Source organism: Emys orbicularis, chromosome 11 (genome assembly GCF_028017835.1).
Source record: "Emys orbicularis isolate rEmyOrb1 chromosome 11, rEmyOrb1.hap1, whole genome shotgun sequence".
Lineage (NCBI taxonomy): Eukaryota > Metazoa > Chordata > Testudines > Emydidae > Emys > Emys orbicularis.
Window position 1 is genome coordinate 43,545,373 of NC_088693.1, and position 15,504 is coordinate 43,560,876.

Sequence of the window (15,504 nt, forward strand, 5' to 3'; positions counted from 1 at the left end):
TATTGGGCCAGCTTGTGATTGGCCAGTATTCAGCAAGCCAGAACTTCCCATCTTGTATTTCAGAATCTAACATTTAATTAAAAACTATTCATTATCCCTTGTAGTTGCCAAGTTTACACTGGAGTCACATTTTGAAGGTTAACTGGTGCAGTGACCTATCTGCAGACTCAGTGTGAGTGGAGACACTGGATGACTAGTGTCGACCATAACAGTCCTCCAGCAGCCACAATACCCCATTCCTGGTGACAGTGCCTGCTCTGGTCACAATTTTAAACTCTGTGGCCCAGGGGTCACAGAGACCAGAAGCCACCCCACCCTTAAAACCCTCCCACATGTTTTTCAAAATGCCATTTCTTGTTGCCCACTTGGCAAGCACACCAACCAGTGCACCCTTGTTGTGTACAACTGCCCAGGCTCTACATACAGAGGTACTACATACTTCCTGCCTACTCCAGGCAGAGCTGCATTCGATCTCCTGAGCCTATGGGGAGAAGAGGCTGCAAGCACAGCTACGAACAAGCCATAGAAGCATAGACATCTAAGAGCAGATTGCATGTGGGATGCAGGCAAAGTGGTATGATGGGCATCAGAAATAGTGCCCCGTGAAAGCGAAAGAACTTCTCCAGGGATGCCACAAGGCCGGGAGTTCAACAATAGATCTGGTACTGAACCTCATTCCTGCTGCTTCTGCAAGGAACTGAATGCCATACTTGGCAGAGACTGCACCAGGACCCTGCAGACCACTTTTGATACCTCGGAGGAGACTGAGACCCCTCCCATGAACAGCGAGGAGGGGGGAGGGAAGAGGCATCAAGGGACTCAGCAAGCCAGGACCTATTTGAGACTCCTCTACAGTCTAGCCTGTCCTGCCAGGCAAGCGCAGATGAGCCTGATGGAAGGGACTTTGGGTAAGTGTGTGCATGCATTTTTGCTTACAGTTTTTAAATTTAAAGATGGGGAACCCATCCCATCCCAAGTTAACAAGACATAAGTATCTTTTCATTTTTTTAATCATATGGGGAGAGGTAGAGGTACAACAAACAGAGGCAGAGTTGGCATCTGCTTTTTGTTCGCTGTTAGAAGTGTTGGGGAATGGGGGGGATGCTGAGTGCTTCATGTGCATAGGTATGTCCCTGTTCTCCTCCTGAGATCTTGATGAAACTTTCACTGAGATACTCTGCAATCCTCTCCCAAATGCTTTTAGGGATGGCTGCCTTACTTCTTCCTCCACGGTGGGACACTTTCCCATGAGTTTGGTTGGCACATGCAATAAACAGGCTATATGGGGGGCAGCTTCAGGATGCCAGTAGCAGCAAATAGGGATTGAAATTTTAAAGCCTTGTGCAACAGAAAATTGTTTCCCCGCTTGCTCATGGTGGGCTTTACTCACCATGACAGGCTGGAGAGTGGTGGTGTGCTGAAGTGCTCTGAAGCTGATGAAGCTGAAATGTCAATAAGCCTTTTTTATGAAATGTCTATGGAAATAAGGGAAGGGAGTTTTGAAATTTTTCCCTTTCCCCTGTGACTAAGTCCAATGATAGATCTGTTTTTATCAGCAGCTTCTGGCATGCCAACCTTGAGGATGTTGTCTCCATGCCCGTAGAATGCCTGACCCTGATGAGGAAGACGAGGACTAGGGTGGACATATTCTGTGAGATCCTGCAAGTGAGTGCTGCATTGGACCATGAACAAAGGGCTTGGAGGGCCTATATGACTGACAGCATGGAAAAAGACAGAGGACAGGGAAAAGGCCCAAGAATCTCAGCAGGATAAGAGAAGGAAATACACCAGGATAGAATGGGTCTTCTCAAGCAGCAAATCCAAATGGTGCAGACTCTGGTTGACCTACAGGTCCCAAAACCCCAGACTCTTCAACCTTCGCAGTCCTTGGAGAATTACATGGTTGCTTCTTCCTACACCCCCAACATACCATGTGTAGCATCATAGGATGCTTCATTACCTCTACCACTCCATGCCAGGGGATAGCAAGGAAAACTGCAGCTTTTCACATACTGACCTGTAAGAACCATGGTTGGTGTATGTTTAGCCACAATTAACTATATTTGTGTACTCAAATGGGCATAAATGTTTATTTCCTTTCTAATTTTAAAGCTTTAACCCTGTTAAGTTATATTAAAAATTTGTATGACATTGATTTTTCTGCACTCTCTCTCTCTATTCCCCCCCCCCAATAAAGTTCTATTTCTGGAGGAACAAATCATCTTTATTAGTTCACAACAACTACTGGAGAATGCATAGCGGTAGTCAAAGCAAACAATACTTGTTAATGCAAGTGCAGCATAATTCATAAGTTCAGGAAAACACCGTGTGCTATATTAAAACATTCAACATGCACTGCTCAGTTCAACTGTGGATGATTGTTAAAGTGGTTTTTCAAAGCCTCCCTCAACCACATAGATCCATGTTGGGCTCTTGTAATACCTCTTGTGTCTGGCTGTTCAAAATCAGCAGACAGCCGCTCCACCTCTGCTCCTCTCTCTCACCCTCTTCCCCCCGCCAATGGCAGCTTTTCCCCCTTTGCCTCACAGATATTATGCAGGACACAACAGGCAGCGGTAACCATTGGGATATCTTTCTCACTGAGATTCAATCTAATGAGTAAACATGCCAGTCTGCCAAAAGCACATTCAACAGTCATTCTGCACTTTCAGAGCCAGTAGATGAAACTTTCCTTAGTGCTGTTGAGGTGGTCAGTGTACAGCTTAATAAGCCAGGGAAGCAGGGGTAGTGGACATGCCCCAACCTTTTTAATCTGAGCAAATTCTCCAAGCACTTTAGACAAACTCACTGGTAAAGATAAAATATACAGAAATAACTTATTTTAGTTATTTTTTAAGTGATTCTTGATACATTGGAGTGTGTGGTGCACATGTGCACATAATGTCCATATTAGGCAGCCACTGGCAAATTGATATGTACTCCCCATAACTGAGTTGAAAACAGTGGCTAGTAGCTGCTGTGGTAGAGTGGCTTAGAAGTACTGCAGGAGCTCAGCTATACCCTTGTGTTGCTTGTAAGTTCTGCAGAAACTCTGCCATGTGAGGGTAGGGAGATTTTTTGCTGTGGAGCTGAGCTCTGCAGAATAAGGGGAGCCAGTCAAGAGTTTCTTAGTTGGCTCCTTCCCCATTAGTGCACTGATGTTTTGTGAGTAAGACAAATATTTTCACTAGTGACATATTGGAGGATTTTTTTAAGGGTTGTTCCTTGGGTTCTGAAATAACTGGTTTTCTAGGGTTTTTTTGTCTGTAACCTGGGTTTAGAATGATGTATATTTTTGCTGTTCACGAGTGGATGATTTTTCTATTTGCGCATGTGTAATGTATGTTAGTTCACCCTTAAAGAGAGCAGTAAAGTTTGTGTGAACAAAATCGCCTTTTGTATCCATGTCTGATTCCTGTATGATATAAGGAGTGTAACAAGTAATATGGCTCTTTGTTTTTGTTCTGGAAAGGATATTGTCACAGCCCTGATTGAGCTGCTCCTCCTAGATATTCATCAGTCTGCTGTATCTGGGTCCCACATGCTGGACTCATGTGCTCTTAAGCTTCCTGAGTCTGAGCAAAGTCCAGTCTCTGCCTCTCGGTCTCTAGAGAGAGACTCTCTAGGTCGTTTCTTTCTAACGCCCCTTTTTAAGAGCTGAGACCCAGTGGCACAACTACCGAGACCGGTCCCAGCTCCCCTAACTCTCCAGTTGCTTATACACTCTTAGAGTGCAGACCTTGTGTTCCAGGTCAGTGTCCTGAGTGATCGCTCCTGTCCCTTCACTGCTGGGTGAGTGCAGGCCACACTTGCTCTGCAACCCGACTACCCTGGGGGAAGAATCTGCCCCTCCCCTCTGGGGCCAGATAAAATGCAATACCCCAAATTATTGAAAAATAAAATGAAAAATTGTGTTTTTAAAAAAAATCTCATGGGTCTTAATTATACTGTATTATAAAGATGCATTTAATCAGTGTTCATTCTGGGGTTTGCTAGTTTTTGGGTGTAAATGCTAACATTTTGAGGACTAGTTAGGTGTTAGAAAATCAGTCTTAAATACTTAAAATATGGGAAATTAAGTAAATTTTGCTGATGTTCAAAGAATCCCTTTGAAAGTATACTTGTTAATGTGAGTTTAATAAATTACACATTTATGCTTTTGAGAGGACTGTTTTTGCTGTAGTCTTGTGTGCAGTGTCGCTTCAGGATACAAGCTACTTTGGAAACCTTGTTGATGTTGTAATACACTTGCTTAGATTAAGCTGTGGATAAATTTATAATGAAGAAAGTTAGCTGACTTAACACTGACATTCTTCTCCTCTTGATATGCAGCTTGGTGATAGTGGAATAAGCAGTGAAGGAATTCCAGTCATGTTTCAGTTTATTCACTGAGCATTGTCCTTTTTGGAAGTTACTTACCTCATTTTACAGGTAGAAAAAGTTAGTACTTCAGGTGTTGAGGTTTAATCAATTTGTACAGTGTGGAAAATGTAAAGTGCTATATAACCATTTATATTGGAAGTATGTAACACCGATTACTATGAGAATTGATGTGCATGCATTTGAGGTGGGGGGAGTAGTATTTTTTTGGAAAATAAGAACTTTTTCTTGCTTAAGAATATTTTGTATCTAGTTTCCTGAGCTGTACTTTTTAAATCTTTAACCTAAGAGAATTGAAAATCATAATTCAGAAAGCTATAGTTCTTGTGATTGAAAACTGGTAAATCTGTTCTCCATGAAGCTGTGGAAGTCAATTTCTTAAGGTTTTATACTGCTGCCCATTACCCTAGTACCCGAGCGAGATAATAAGACCTAAAACCTGTTGGTAACTCCAGACTGATGCAGTGTAACTACACCTAGAAATAATCTTGTTACGCTACCGGTAAAAGTATACTTCACCTTGATAACTGCTCATTTAAGAATACATTTTGATGTCCATTTTATTTGTGGATTATTATAAGATTTTTTTTTAATTTACTTGTACTAAGCAAATGAACCAGAAACATAATTCAGTTCTGTTTTACTCTAAAAATATACAAGGCACCCTCCTAAGAAAAGCTCACATTTCTTAATAAAGGACTATGAAGTTGTTTTACTGTGATGGTGGAATACTGCCACCTTGTGGGCATGGCTTGCAGTTTTGAGACACCATTTTCTCTTGTAACATTTCTTGGGGACTCTACTGCATTCTGTGCTATAATCCGAATGGCTGCCATCATTTGATAGCAAGTAGCTCCATGGGGAGAGAAGAAAACATATTTATTTGTTTTTTCTAATTTTTCAGCAAGATACAAAAATACAGTCTTTCACTTTGAAAGAAATGCTAGTTCCAACATTAGATGCCTAATTTTCCATAATTCAGATTTTTACATGTAATTACAAAATTACTAATTCAGATTTAAATCTACTAATTTTGTGTGTGTGCATGGACGCACATACAGTGTCTGTCTCGCCACCACTCGGGTCCGATGAATGCAACAAATAATGGCACAGCTATGGGGGCGTTCTTCTCCATCCCTTCTATGGCATATGCCCAGACTGCTCAGTGAGGGCCTGATAGGAGGTAAGCCACAGCAATTTTGAATGGGTTGGGCGGTGCTGCTGGAGTCAGTGCCCAAGCCATAGGCTGCATGTTGTATTTAGAGCACAACATGCAGCCTGTGACTTGGGCAGTGAATCCAGCAGCACTCCAAACCCCACTAACAATTGCCATGGCTTGACTCCATTAGATTTTCACTGGGCAATCGGTGGAGGAGGAGAAGCTGAAGGGGCAGGAGGCGGAGGAGGCTGTGGTCATAGAGGAAGAGCGGGGGGAATGCAACATAGGTGGGAGAAGAGGAGGATCATCCTGGGAAGGATGTCCAGGCCTCAGACTGGCCAAGGTAATTAAGGGCCCAAGGTGACATAGGAGGGCAGTTTTCCTAGGGCCAGTCTTTTCCATCTCCCAGTTTGGGGGTGGGGTTCAGGGGCATAATGGGCAGGGGGGAGCCCAAGCCCTCTCCCCTTGGCCATAGACAAGAGAGGGGAAGAAAAGGCTATCGTTTCTGGGAGAAGAGGCAGGAGGTCCAAATAAATGCTCTGATTCCTCAGGATTTTTTTTTCATAAACATCCCTAAGTCTTGGAATAAGTTTGGCATCTGACTGCAGTATATAGCGTTTAAAAACTTGAATTTTATTATCATGTCAATGAAAGTAAAATTACTTAAAACCCTATTTACCATGCTGTTTTCACAACTCTAGTTCCTGTTGTCAGTGTTGCCATAGTAACTTGTTTTCTTTCCAGATGTTTTCTCTTCGGGAATATCCTTGGCATGCTCCTGGAGATGTATATCTCTTGTACTCAGAATTTCATATATTCCGAATTTCATCTGCACTGAAGAGCAGAATGCTTTTTAAAAAATACACCGAATTCATACCAGAACATGGCCAGCAGCACCCTTTTGGCACTGTGCAGCAGGGAAGGGGCGGGAACTGCTTCCAGCCGCAGGGGAGGAGAAACGGGGGAAGGGATGACCTGGCCTATGTCTTTGCAGAGCTCATACCTTCCTGCCCACACCATGTTGAAAGGCAGCTAACACCTCCAGGCTGCTGCTGGCCACTGACATAACCCGTCCGCCTTCTGTCCCCTGGCTACAGCGTGGGCAGGAAGGGGTTAAGCCCTTAGGACTCACTGTGCACCACGGCCCAGGGAACCTGACTGCAGGGTCTTCAGGGGCCACAGAGCCTGGCCAGTGAGGTGGCTCAGTGGGAGAGGGTGCCTAGGGGCAGAGCAGCTCTGTGCTCCCTTGGAGCAGGACCCAGAGCTGTGGAGGCGGGGGCGGGTGAAGAGGGTGCTTAAGCCCCTGCCCGGGGGGCTGCTGTGGAGCCTGCACCTTTGGGGTGGGAACAGGCTGGAAATTGCCGCCCCCTTCCCCCCCCTCTGAGCTGGCATGCAGTGAGGCCTGTGCAGATGGAATGGCAGGGGGAGCGACTGGCCCTGCACGCTGCAACTTTGCCCCGCCACCAGTCTTGCACCCCCACCCCCATTGTCTGCCATTGGATCCCCCACTCACCGTGGGTGGGTGGGCGGTTGGTGAGCAGGGATCTAGCCAGCAGCAGGACCTGCTGGTACTCATGGGCGGGGAGGAGGGAAAGCAGAAAATACGGGACAATTTTCCCATTTTTAAGAAAAAGTCAGGACACCTGCTGGAGGCCTTAAATACAGTACTGTCCCATTAAAAACAGGACATCTGGTCATCCTACCTATATATAACTTGTACCACAGTACCTGGGTATTATGAAGACAGTAGCTGCAGCTCAAGTTAAGGCTGCATTGAGATTATTTTACTCTTAAAGAGGCTCAATATCTGCTTTATATATTTGTGTCCAAAAACCTTTAACCTGAAGTTAAGGAGATGGGTGATCAGCATGACCTTGTGCTATTTGTACCCTTGCAGAAAATGAGAGTTTAATTCCCAAAAGTTAAACTTTGGTAAATCAGGAAATTCACAGACTTTTAAGGAGATGCTTCCCACATAATCTTAATTCTATCCCCTTTGATTCCTGCCCTAAGAATTCCTTCAGGTAGATCACAGTACCATATGCCCCTCAGTCTCTGCCAACCAGTAGTAAATAGATCAGTGGTGCTGTATAGAGGCCAGTGAGGATCTGAAGGTCTGTATTAATAGGAGTGCTGAATTGGAATTTTGGTGGGCATAGAGAACATGGGAGATTTGGTTAGGGAAAGGTAAAATATTGTCATATTTGCAATTTCTATTGCCATCCACATGGGAGGGGGAAGGAGGGCAGAGTTAGGTAGTGTAGATTTGATGGCTGGGAAATGTCAACTCTCTATTTCCCAGTTTTCCAATTTTCAGTTCCAGAAACTAAATTCTCATGTTCTGGAAGAAGTAAAGGGCATTTCTGAAAGCCTACAATGTTAACTTCACCTTAAAGGTTTTGCCTCTGAGCTTCTCTTGTTTGAGAAGGTTGAGGTAGCAAAGGGACCAGGTTGAGGGCCAACTCAGGAAGTCATGCTTGTAGTATGCAGAATTTTCATGTGCTCTGTTCTCAGCTCTGTCTGTGGCATGCAGAGCTCTCTGCTTCTCCCATCAAGCACTAAGTACAATCTTGGGGAGTTTCCTATGGGTGGGCAGGAGTCTGGGATTGCGGGCTCCCACTTTCCTTCTGCTGAGGAGGATCACAACTGCATTATAAAAACTGGTCCCTGGGCTTTTGTAGCCTCCCAAAACATCAGTTCTGTCTCCTGATGTCTCCCCTAAGCAAGATACGGTAATACAGAATGAGGGATCCCCAGAAACTGAAGAGTATGCAATGAGTTTCTTCCTGATCAGCTCCTCCACTCTCTCTGCCTGTGGCATGCAGTAAGTTTTCCTGTGCTTAGCTCACCTTGGACTGAGTAATGTGTGGGCCACAGGAAATCCTCAATTAGGGTGGGTGCCATGAGATTGTGAGCTTCCTTTCTGCCTGCTCCTGCCATAACAAGAAGTTCAGGTACAATCTATATTTTACAGCAAGCATAACCCTGGCCTCAGGCCTGCTACTTCCCCAAACATCTCTTATATTTCCTCGTCCTGGCTCCCTTTTCCCCTTCCAGCAAGGTGTGATTGGATGTTGATTTTCCACCCACCCCCTTTCCCTAAGTCTCAAAGCTTCTCAGCACCAAATCAGCCAGAATTGGCCCAAGTTCTTTTGCTAACCAATTGGTTAGGCCCTTATAGAGGCCAAATACCCTGCAGCTGGGGAGACAGAGGCATTTTTTTAAACAATTAAGCAACTTGGGAGGTCGCACAGTCAGCTATAGAACCTGTATCTGAGACACAGGCCATTCCATTAGCCATAAGATCATCCATCCGCCTAATCTTCCAAGAGGTTGGAGGAGCTACCTCAAAACTGCATTTTAAGCAATCTACACAACATAACACAAATCTGCAGTCTGAACCTTGAACAGAACCCAAGTCTTCTGCATCCCTAGTCCATCTCATTAGCATAGTGGTTATCTTTTGCCCTACACACAGTCGGTGGGTTCCTTTCTGGCTTTGGCCAAAAATTCCATCCTGAATCTGAGAAACCTTCTTGATGACAGTTATGAAACTGATATATTCTCATGAAAACTTTTGGTTTTGGGTAATTGGATTTTCTGCCAAAAATAATGTAACTGGAAAATTCCTATCCTGCTCTAATCACTACACTGATGGCGTGCCTGATTTCATTTGGCATATGACTTTCAAAAGAGAGGCTTGTTGCTCAAAAGGCAGCATGGTGAATGAGACTTGAACCTGCCTTACCAGAAATCTGGATTCTAATCCCAGATCTGCCTGATTTGACCTCATGCAACCACTGTTATTTAGGGCTTGTCTACATTACCTGCTGGATCGATGGTCAGTGATCGATCCAGCGGGGGTTGATTTATCGCCTCTAGACTAGATGCAATAAATCGACTGCCGAGCGCTCTCCCGTCGACTTTGGTACTCCAGCAGGGCGAGAAGCACAGGCGGAGTTGACGGGAGAGCGTCAGCTGGCGACTTACCACAGCGAAGACACCATGGTAAGTAGAGCTAAGTATGTCGACTTCAGCGACGTTATTCACATAGCTGAAGTTGCGTAACGATCGTTTCCCCCCCCCCCCTTCCCCCAAGTGTAGACCAGGCCTTAGCTACAAACTTTTAGGAGCTGTCAGGTGTACGTGAATATTAACAAGAGATAGCAAAGGGAGGAGACTTGCACTCTTGGTCTTTTGGCTTGCAGATCTTTGTTCACTAGGCTACAACATATCGTACAGGGACACTATTTTAGTGTGGTGCACTGTGCAGGTTTGGCCTGGCGGATGGCTGTTTAGTGCATGGTGCACATGTGAGCTAGTACCGGCTGCATGGTGCAGAGCAGCCAGAGCATACCAGTAAATTTGCCCTTTAAAATTAAAATTGAAAAATAGTTAAGGTTGATTACCTGTAATTAGTTGAAGATCTGTAGTATCACTACATAGAATTCTGAGACATTCTTGTGTAATGTGTTTCATTTTTAATATAGTAATGTATCCTTAAGGCATCAAAAGAAATTTTGTCCTGTGGGGACACCCTTCAGTTACGATTGAGGTATTATAGTTTTGTGGTTCCATTTTAGAGGAAACATGAGGTTTTTTTCCCCCTCTTCTTCCCACCCCCCACCCCCCCTTACCTCTTTACTACAAGGCAGAGTTCAGGTTCTTTGGGCACCTTAACTGTGAATTTCCATGCCTGAGCCTGTATGATTGTCTTTAAATTTAACCTTTATTCTGAATTTCCTTTTTGTACTGATTTGGGCTACAGCATTAGAAGAAGGTTGTCATCCCACTTTACTCTTAAATTACTGTATGTGCTATTAAACTTAACTCCAATTTAATATAGTTATTTTTATCTGGGACAAATGATTAAACAAGCATTGTTTTTTTCACTTTCTTTGGTGAAAATCTTAATTTTCCAAAGTAAAGTTCACAGGTTCAAATACTGATGCTAAATTGTTATTTAACAATTTATCTTAAATTTAACACAGAAAATCTTACAAATTTTACATACCTTTTTCTTGATTGCTGGCACCATATATTGCATTCATAAAAGACCTGTCTGCTGCAAGCTGGTTTTTGTTCACATAGTTCTTTCATGTACTAGCTTTGTTGTACTATTTTCATTTATATGGAAGGTATAACATTTTTGAAGCTAAACATATTTCTAGCTGTGTAGAATTATATCTTTATGCTATGCATTTGACTCTTTAAATTCTAAACTAGTGGAGAGAGAGTAGAGTTCATCTTAAATTGTTGCAAAAGCCAAAACGATGGAAATCAACAATCTACTAACTTGTATTAAAATCTTTTCCCTTTTAGGCAAGAAATTCTGAAGTGGAATGGATGGGGATATAATGACTCCAAATTTATATTTAATAAGAAGGGACAAGCAGAATTCACAGGGAAAAGGTAAATGAAATCTCTGGCATCACTGTGTAGCTAATAGTATGAAGTTTCTTGTTTTAAGCATTTTATTTTTTAGAATCTGTATTTGTGTAGTGTTTTAAATCAATCTATCTGAAAGATGATTGCTTTTTTGGCACGTCCTATAGAATAAGCTTAAAATGTTGCTGTCTGCATTTTTAACAACTTTACTGAGTTATAAAATAGTACACTAGTGTGGATAGTAAAATAAACCTTCACTGAGGGTGAATTCATTGGATGCCTTATTAAAAGCTTAAAATGGTCTTTTAGAGGACAACTGAAGCAAAATTAGTCTTCCCCATAATTTCAAGTAGTCACCCTGCTGAAGATTTTACTTGGTCTTGAGTCTCCATTATAACACTCGCTCATCTAAGGTTTGGTCAGTATGCAGAATTCCTGAGTATTCTTCGGTTCTAAGAATCTCATGAAAGAACAAGCATGTCATTTTACTGATTAGTTAAATGCCAGTTTGTATTTTATGGGAAACCTGTATTCATGTGTAGAAGTTTCATTGGTGATCATAAAATATTTCTTGGATCAGGGTTGTGGTGAGGATAAATTCATTAGATTGTGAGATGCCCAGATACTACTGTAATGAGGGGGAGGGGGCAATATAAGTACTCAATTAGGGTTGTCAGGCATCCGTTTTTCGACTGGAATGCCTGGTCAAAAAGGGATCGTGGCGACTCCGTCAGCACCACTGACCAGGCCATTAAAAGTCTGGTCAGTTGTGCAGTGGGGCTAAGGCAGGCTCCCTGCTCTGGCTCCGTGCGGCTCCCGGAAGTGGCTGGCACATCCCTGCGGCCCCTAGGTGCAGGAGTGGTCAAGGAGGCTCCGTGCGCTGCCCCTGCTCCAAGTGCTGGCTCCGCAGCTCCCATTGGCCAGGAACTGTAGCCAATGGGAGCTACGAGGGCAGCGCCTGCTTCCAGGGTGAGCAGTGCGCCGAGAAACCAGCTGCATCTCTGCATAGGGGCCACAGGGACATGCTGGCCGCTTTCAGGGGCCGCCTGAGGTAAGTGCCACCCAGAGCCCTCACCCCCTCCCAACCCTCTGCCCCAGTCCTGTGAAAGTGAGTGAGGGTGGGGGAGAGCAAGCAATTGGGGCAGGGGGATAGAGTCCAAAAAAAAAAAAAAAAAAAGGATGGTATACAGAAGGTAATTGAGTGCTCCTATTTTTGCTATTTCCCATAATACAAAATAAGAGAACATTGATGAGAAATGAAAGATACATTTTAAATTGGTCAAAGGAATACATTTTTGCACATTACATAATTACCCCATGGAACTCATTGACCTTAATGATATTTTGTGCCAAAAAGTAGTAGGATTCAAAAATTAAACATTTGTGTAGGTGGAAATATCGACATTTCCATTAGATACAATTGAATCAGTTTTTAAGACACATAATCTTAACATTTCTATATAATTGTTTTATATTTAACACTAAATATGCATAATTTTGCAGACCTGGATATTAATTTGAATCTAATAAACTTTTCCCTTGTTCTGCATAAGTACAATAAGTAAGACGTTTATCTGATTTTATATAATATCATTTCATATTAAGAAGAACCCATGTAATATAGACTTTATGTTTCAGGTATAGGTTGAGTGGTATGGTGTTACCTGTTTTGAAGGAATGGATGGAAAAAACCCTAGGAGCAAGTCTGGAGCACAAAATTACCTCTAGAGTAAGTAAATAGCTGAAGAGGCAGTTCCTTCAAACATATTGCACTCATGATGACATAACCATTCATCTATTAAACATGACTCATACTGTTACCCTCAGTATGCCCTTGCATATGGTTGAGTGCCTTAGTATTAATACAATATATTTATTTTAAAAAGTCATGCCTCCTTATAGACTATATTGTATATCAAAAGCTAGGTGACTTAAAATTACTGAATGTCCAAATTGCTGTAATGTCACACTGCTTTAATCAAAAGATTAGCTACTTGTACAGGGAATATTGGGGTTACTTTTTGCATGGTGAAATATTGTCTTAAACAGACTGCTGAACGGAGGAGCCTGCCCAGAAAGGAGAGAACTTTCATTTGGGAGTACATATTTTAATTACTATTTGAAATGAGAAGGAAAATACAGAAAATATAATAGTTAAACTAATGTTACATACAGTTTTAAATAATTTCTGCAGAATGACAGTGTCTATTGAACCTACTTGATAAGTTGCCCATGTATATCATCTGTTTGAGATTGCATAATATTTGAATGCATCTCTATGCATTGAAGATTTTGGCTTTGCCAGGGTAACTGGGATATTAAACGGATGTTTTTTTTTAAAGTTGCAGCAAGCTTTAATAGATCTTTAGGGTTCTAAAGCATACTTAATAATTGCATTCAGTTCATGGAACATTATGTTTAAAATCATTTGGTGTTATAACACTTAAAATTATCAAAGCTGAATTTTTTTTAAATCAGTTTTTAAAATCAATTTAACTTTTCACCATTTACACTGTTTTATTTACTTTTGTACGTGACGTGGACAATGAACATAGACTAGTCAAAGAAGCCACTAAGTGTTTCTCTTTAGTTCCCATGCACAATTATTTATTATTTGTATTATGGGAGTCCCTAGGGAGCCAGATAAAGGCCCTAATATGCTAGGCACCATACAGACATGTAACAAAAAGATGGTCCCTTCCCTGAAGAGCTTAAAATAAAAGTGTAAGACTGTACCTGCATTTGGGTTGCAAACCTAGCAGGGAAAACTAACACCCAGACTAACTTAATTTGGAATAATCATGTGGAAACTTTTCTGTTGGGTTTTGTGGAAGTTCTTAAAGCAAAACATAGATGTGGGTCTTAAACTGACAGTTTTTCCTTGTTTTTTTTTAAAATTCAAGCAATCCTGAAATTTTTAATATTTCTAAAAATCCCTCAAATTGGAAAATCTTCTTTCCTCCTGTTTTCCTCCTTTCTCATTTGTTTTTTTTTTTTGGGGGGGGGGGGGGATTGAATGGAAGTGAATTGTGGAGTATCAGGATCAGAAATTTCAGCCAGTCATAGCTCAAAAGTTTAAAGACTGAAATTTTGAGAGTTCAATCAAATCGCTCCTTTTTAGGATACACCTGTAAGTGAAGTTATAGTATTGCTTGGAGAATTATTAATACTTATGTGTAAAATGGGAAAAGCCCAGTTTATTTGAAATTAACTTTTTACTTGTAACATAGCAAAATTGCTCAGCAATCATTGAAAAACAGAAGATGGAACCTCCACTGCCATATTTAGTTACTTTTCAGAGTAGAACTGCACTTAGTCTGTAAAGATCTTTCTTTGTGTCTTATCTTTGGTGAAGGGCTAAATCCTGTAGTTCACCCTGTTTCAGCTAGCTGCTTTGTGATCTTTCCTTACTCTCTCAGTGCTAGGGAGTAAGATTATGTTGATGTGATTTTCGTGAAGCACTGTGGACTATTGTGCTGAACAAATCATTGGCTTTGACAGTGACATACTGAACAATTTATCTGAAAAATAAGAGTCAGAGGGATCAGTGAGGGGTCCAGTCTACAGAAGAAAATGCAATTGAGTGGAGGAATCAAAAGGGACTGGTAGATAGTGTAGTTAGAATTGAGGCCAGGGATGATGATGAAGACAACTGTAATTGGGTTACATTCAAATAAACCCAACAAAATATGGGTATTTATCAGCCGCTAACTCTAATCTGGGTAGTTGGGTTTGTCATGAGAGACCAGCACGATTTAGGGGACTCCCTAGTAGTAATGATTTTTTTTCTTGTATTGTAGGCTTTCTTAAATACTAGTGATGTACCCCCATCTATTGTAAATGAAGAATTTCTTCAGGATCTTAGAGCCACTAAAATTTCATATTCACAGGAAGCAGAAGATAGGGTGTTCAGAGCTCATGGTAAGATCAAGTCCAATGTGTAATTTTACGCTTTTAGAAGTATATATGATTTTTAAAAATCCTTGTAACTTGATTTTTCTTGTACTTCAGGTCACTGCCTACACGAGATATTTATGCTAAGGGAAGGAATGTTTAAACGAATTCCCGATATAGTTATATGGCCAGGTAAAAATTTTTAAATTTATTTTTTTCTTTGTTCTGGAGGCTGTAGCTCCCCATAACTGATAATGAAGGGTAGTAGTTCAGGAAGCAGTCCTGTCACACTAGTTGGATATCTCTCACTTTGTCATTTGCTTGCAATAAATAAACTGAAATTGTTAGTGCCAAGGAGTCAAAAATGGCTTCAGTCTCACCTTTTAAGAGTAGTCATTTTTACTTACATTTTTACTTTGCAATCTGGATGTTCTCATCTCTATATGTTACCATGGGGTATTCAATGCAGTGTTAGATTTATCCTAAGGACTTTAATTTCAGTTAATAGTTCTAAATAACAGTCTTTCATTGGAAGGTTAATGCTCATAGTTATAATCAAATGACTGCATACAACTTCTCAATGTTTAATAAAGGATTAAACCTTGTCTTGGTGCTGTGTGCCTTTTTGTACTGATGACAAACCCACTTCATGCATACTGTAACTCCTGAATTTCCTGGGGTTT

General features: G+C 41.6%; 1 protein-coding gene across 1 annotated transcript in view; it reads left to right on the top strand.

Moving 5' to 3' along the window:
- The window catches only part of AGPS (alkylglycerone phosphate synthase), a 136,093-nt gene that overhangs the window by 21,527 nt on the left and 99,062 nt on the right, over positions 1 to 15,504 (top strand). The window contains exons 2-5 of the mRNA XM_065413460.1: positions 10,862 to 10,951; positions 12,566 to 12,656; positions 14,728 to 14,848; positions 14,939 to 15,013. Coding sequence (XP_065269532.1) covers positions 10,862 to 10,951; positions 12,566 to 12,656; positions 14,728 to 14,848; positions 14,939 to 15,013 — 377 coding nt within the window. The remainder of the gene's footprint in view (positions 1 to 10,861; positions 10,952 to 12,565; positions 12,657 to 14,727; positions 14,849 to 14,938; positions 15,014 to 15,504) is intronic.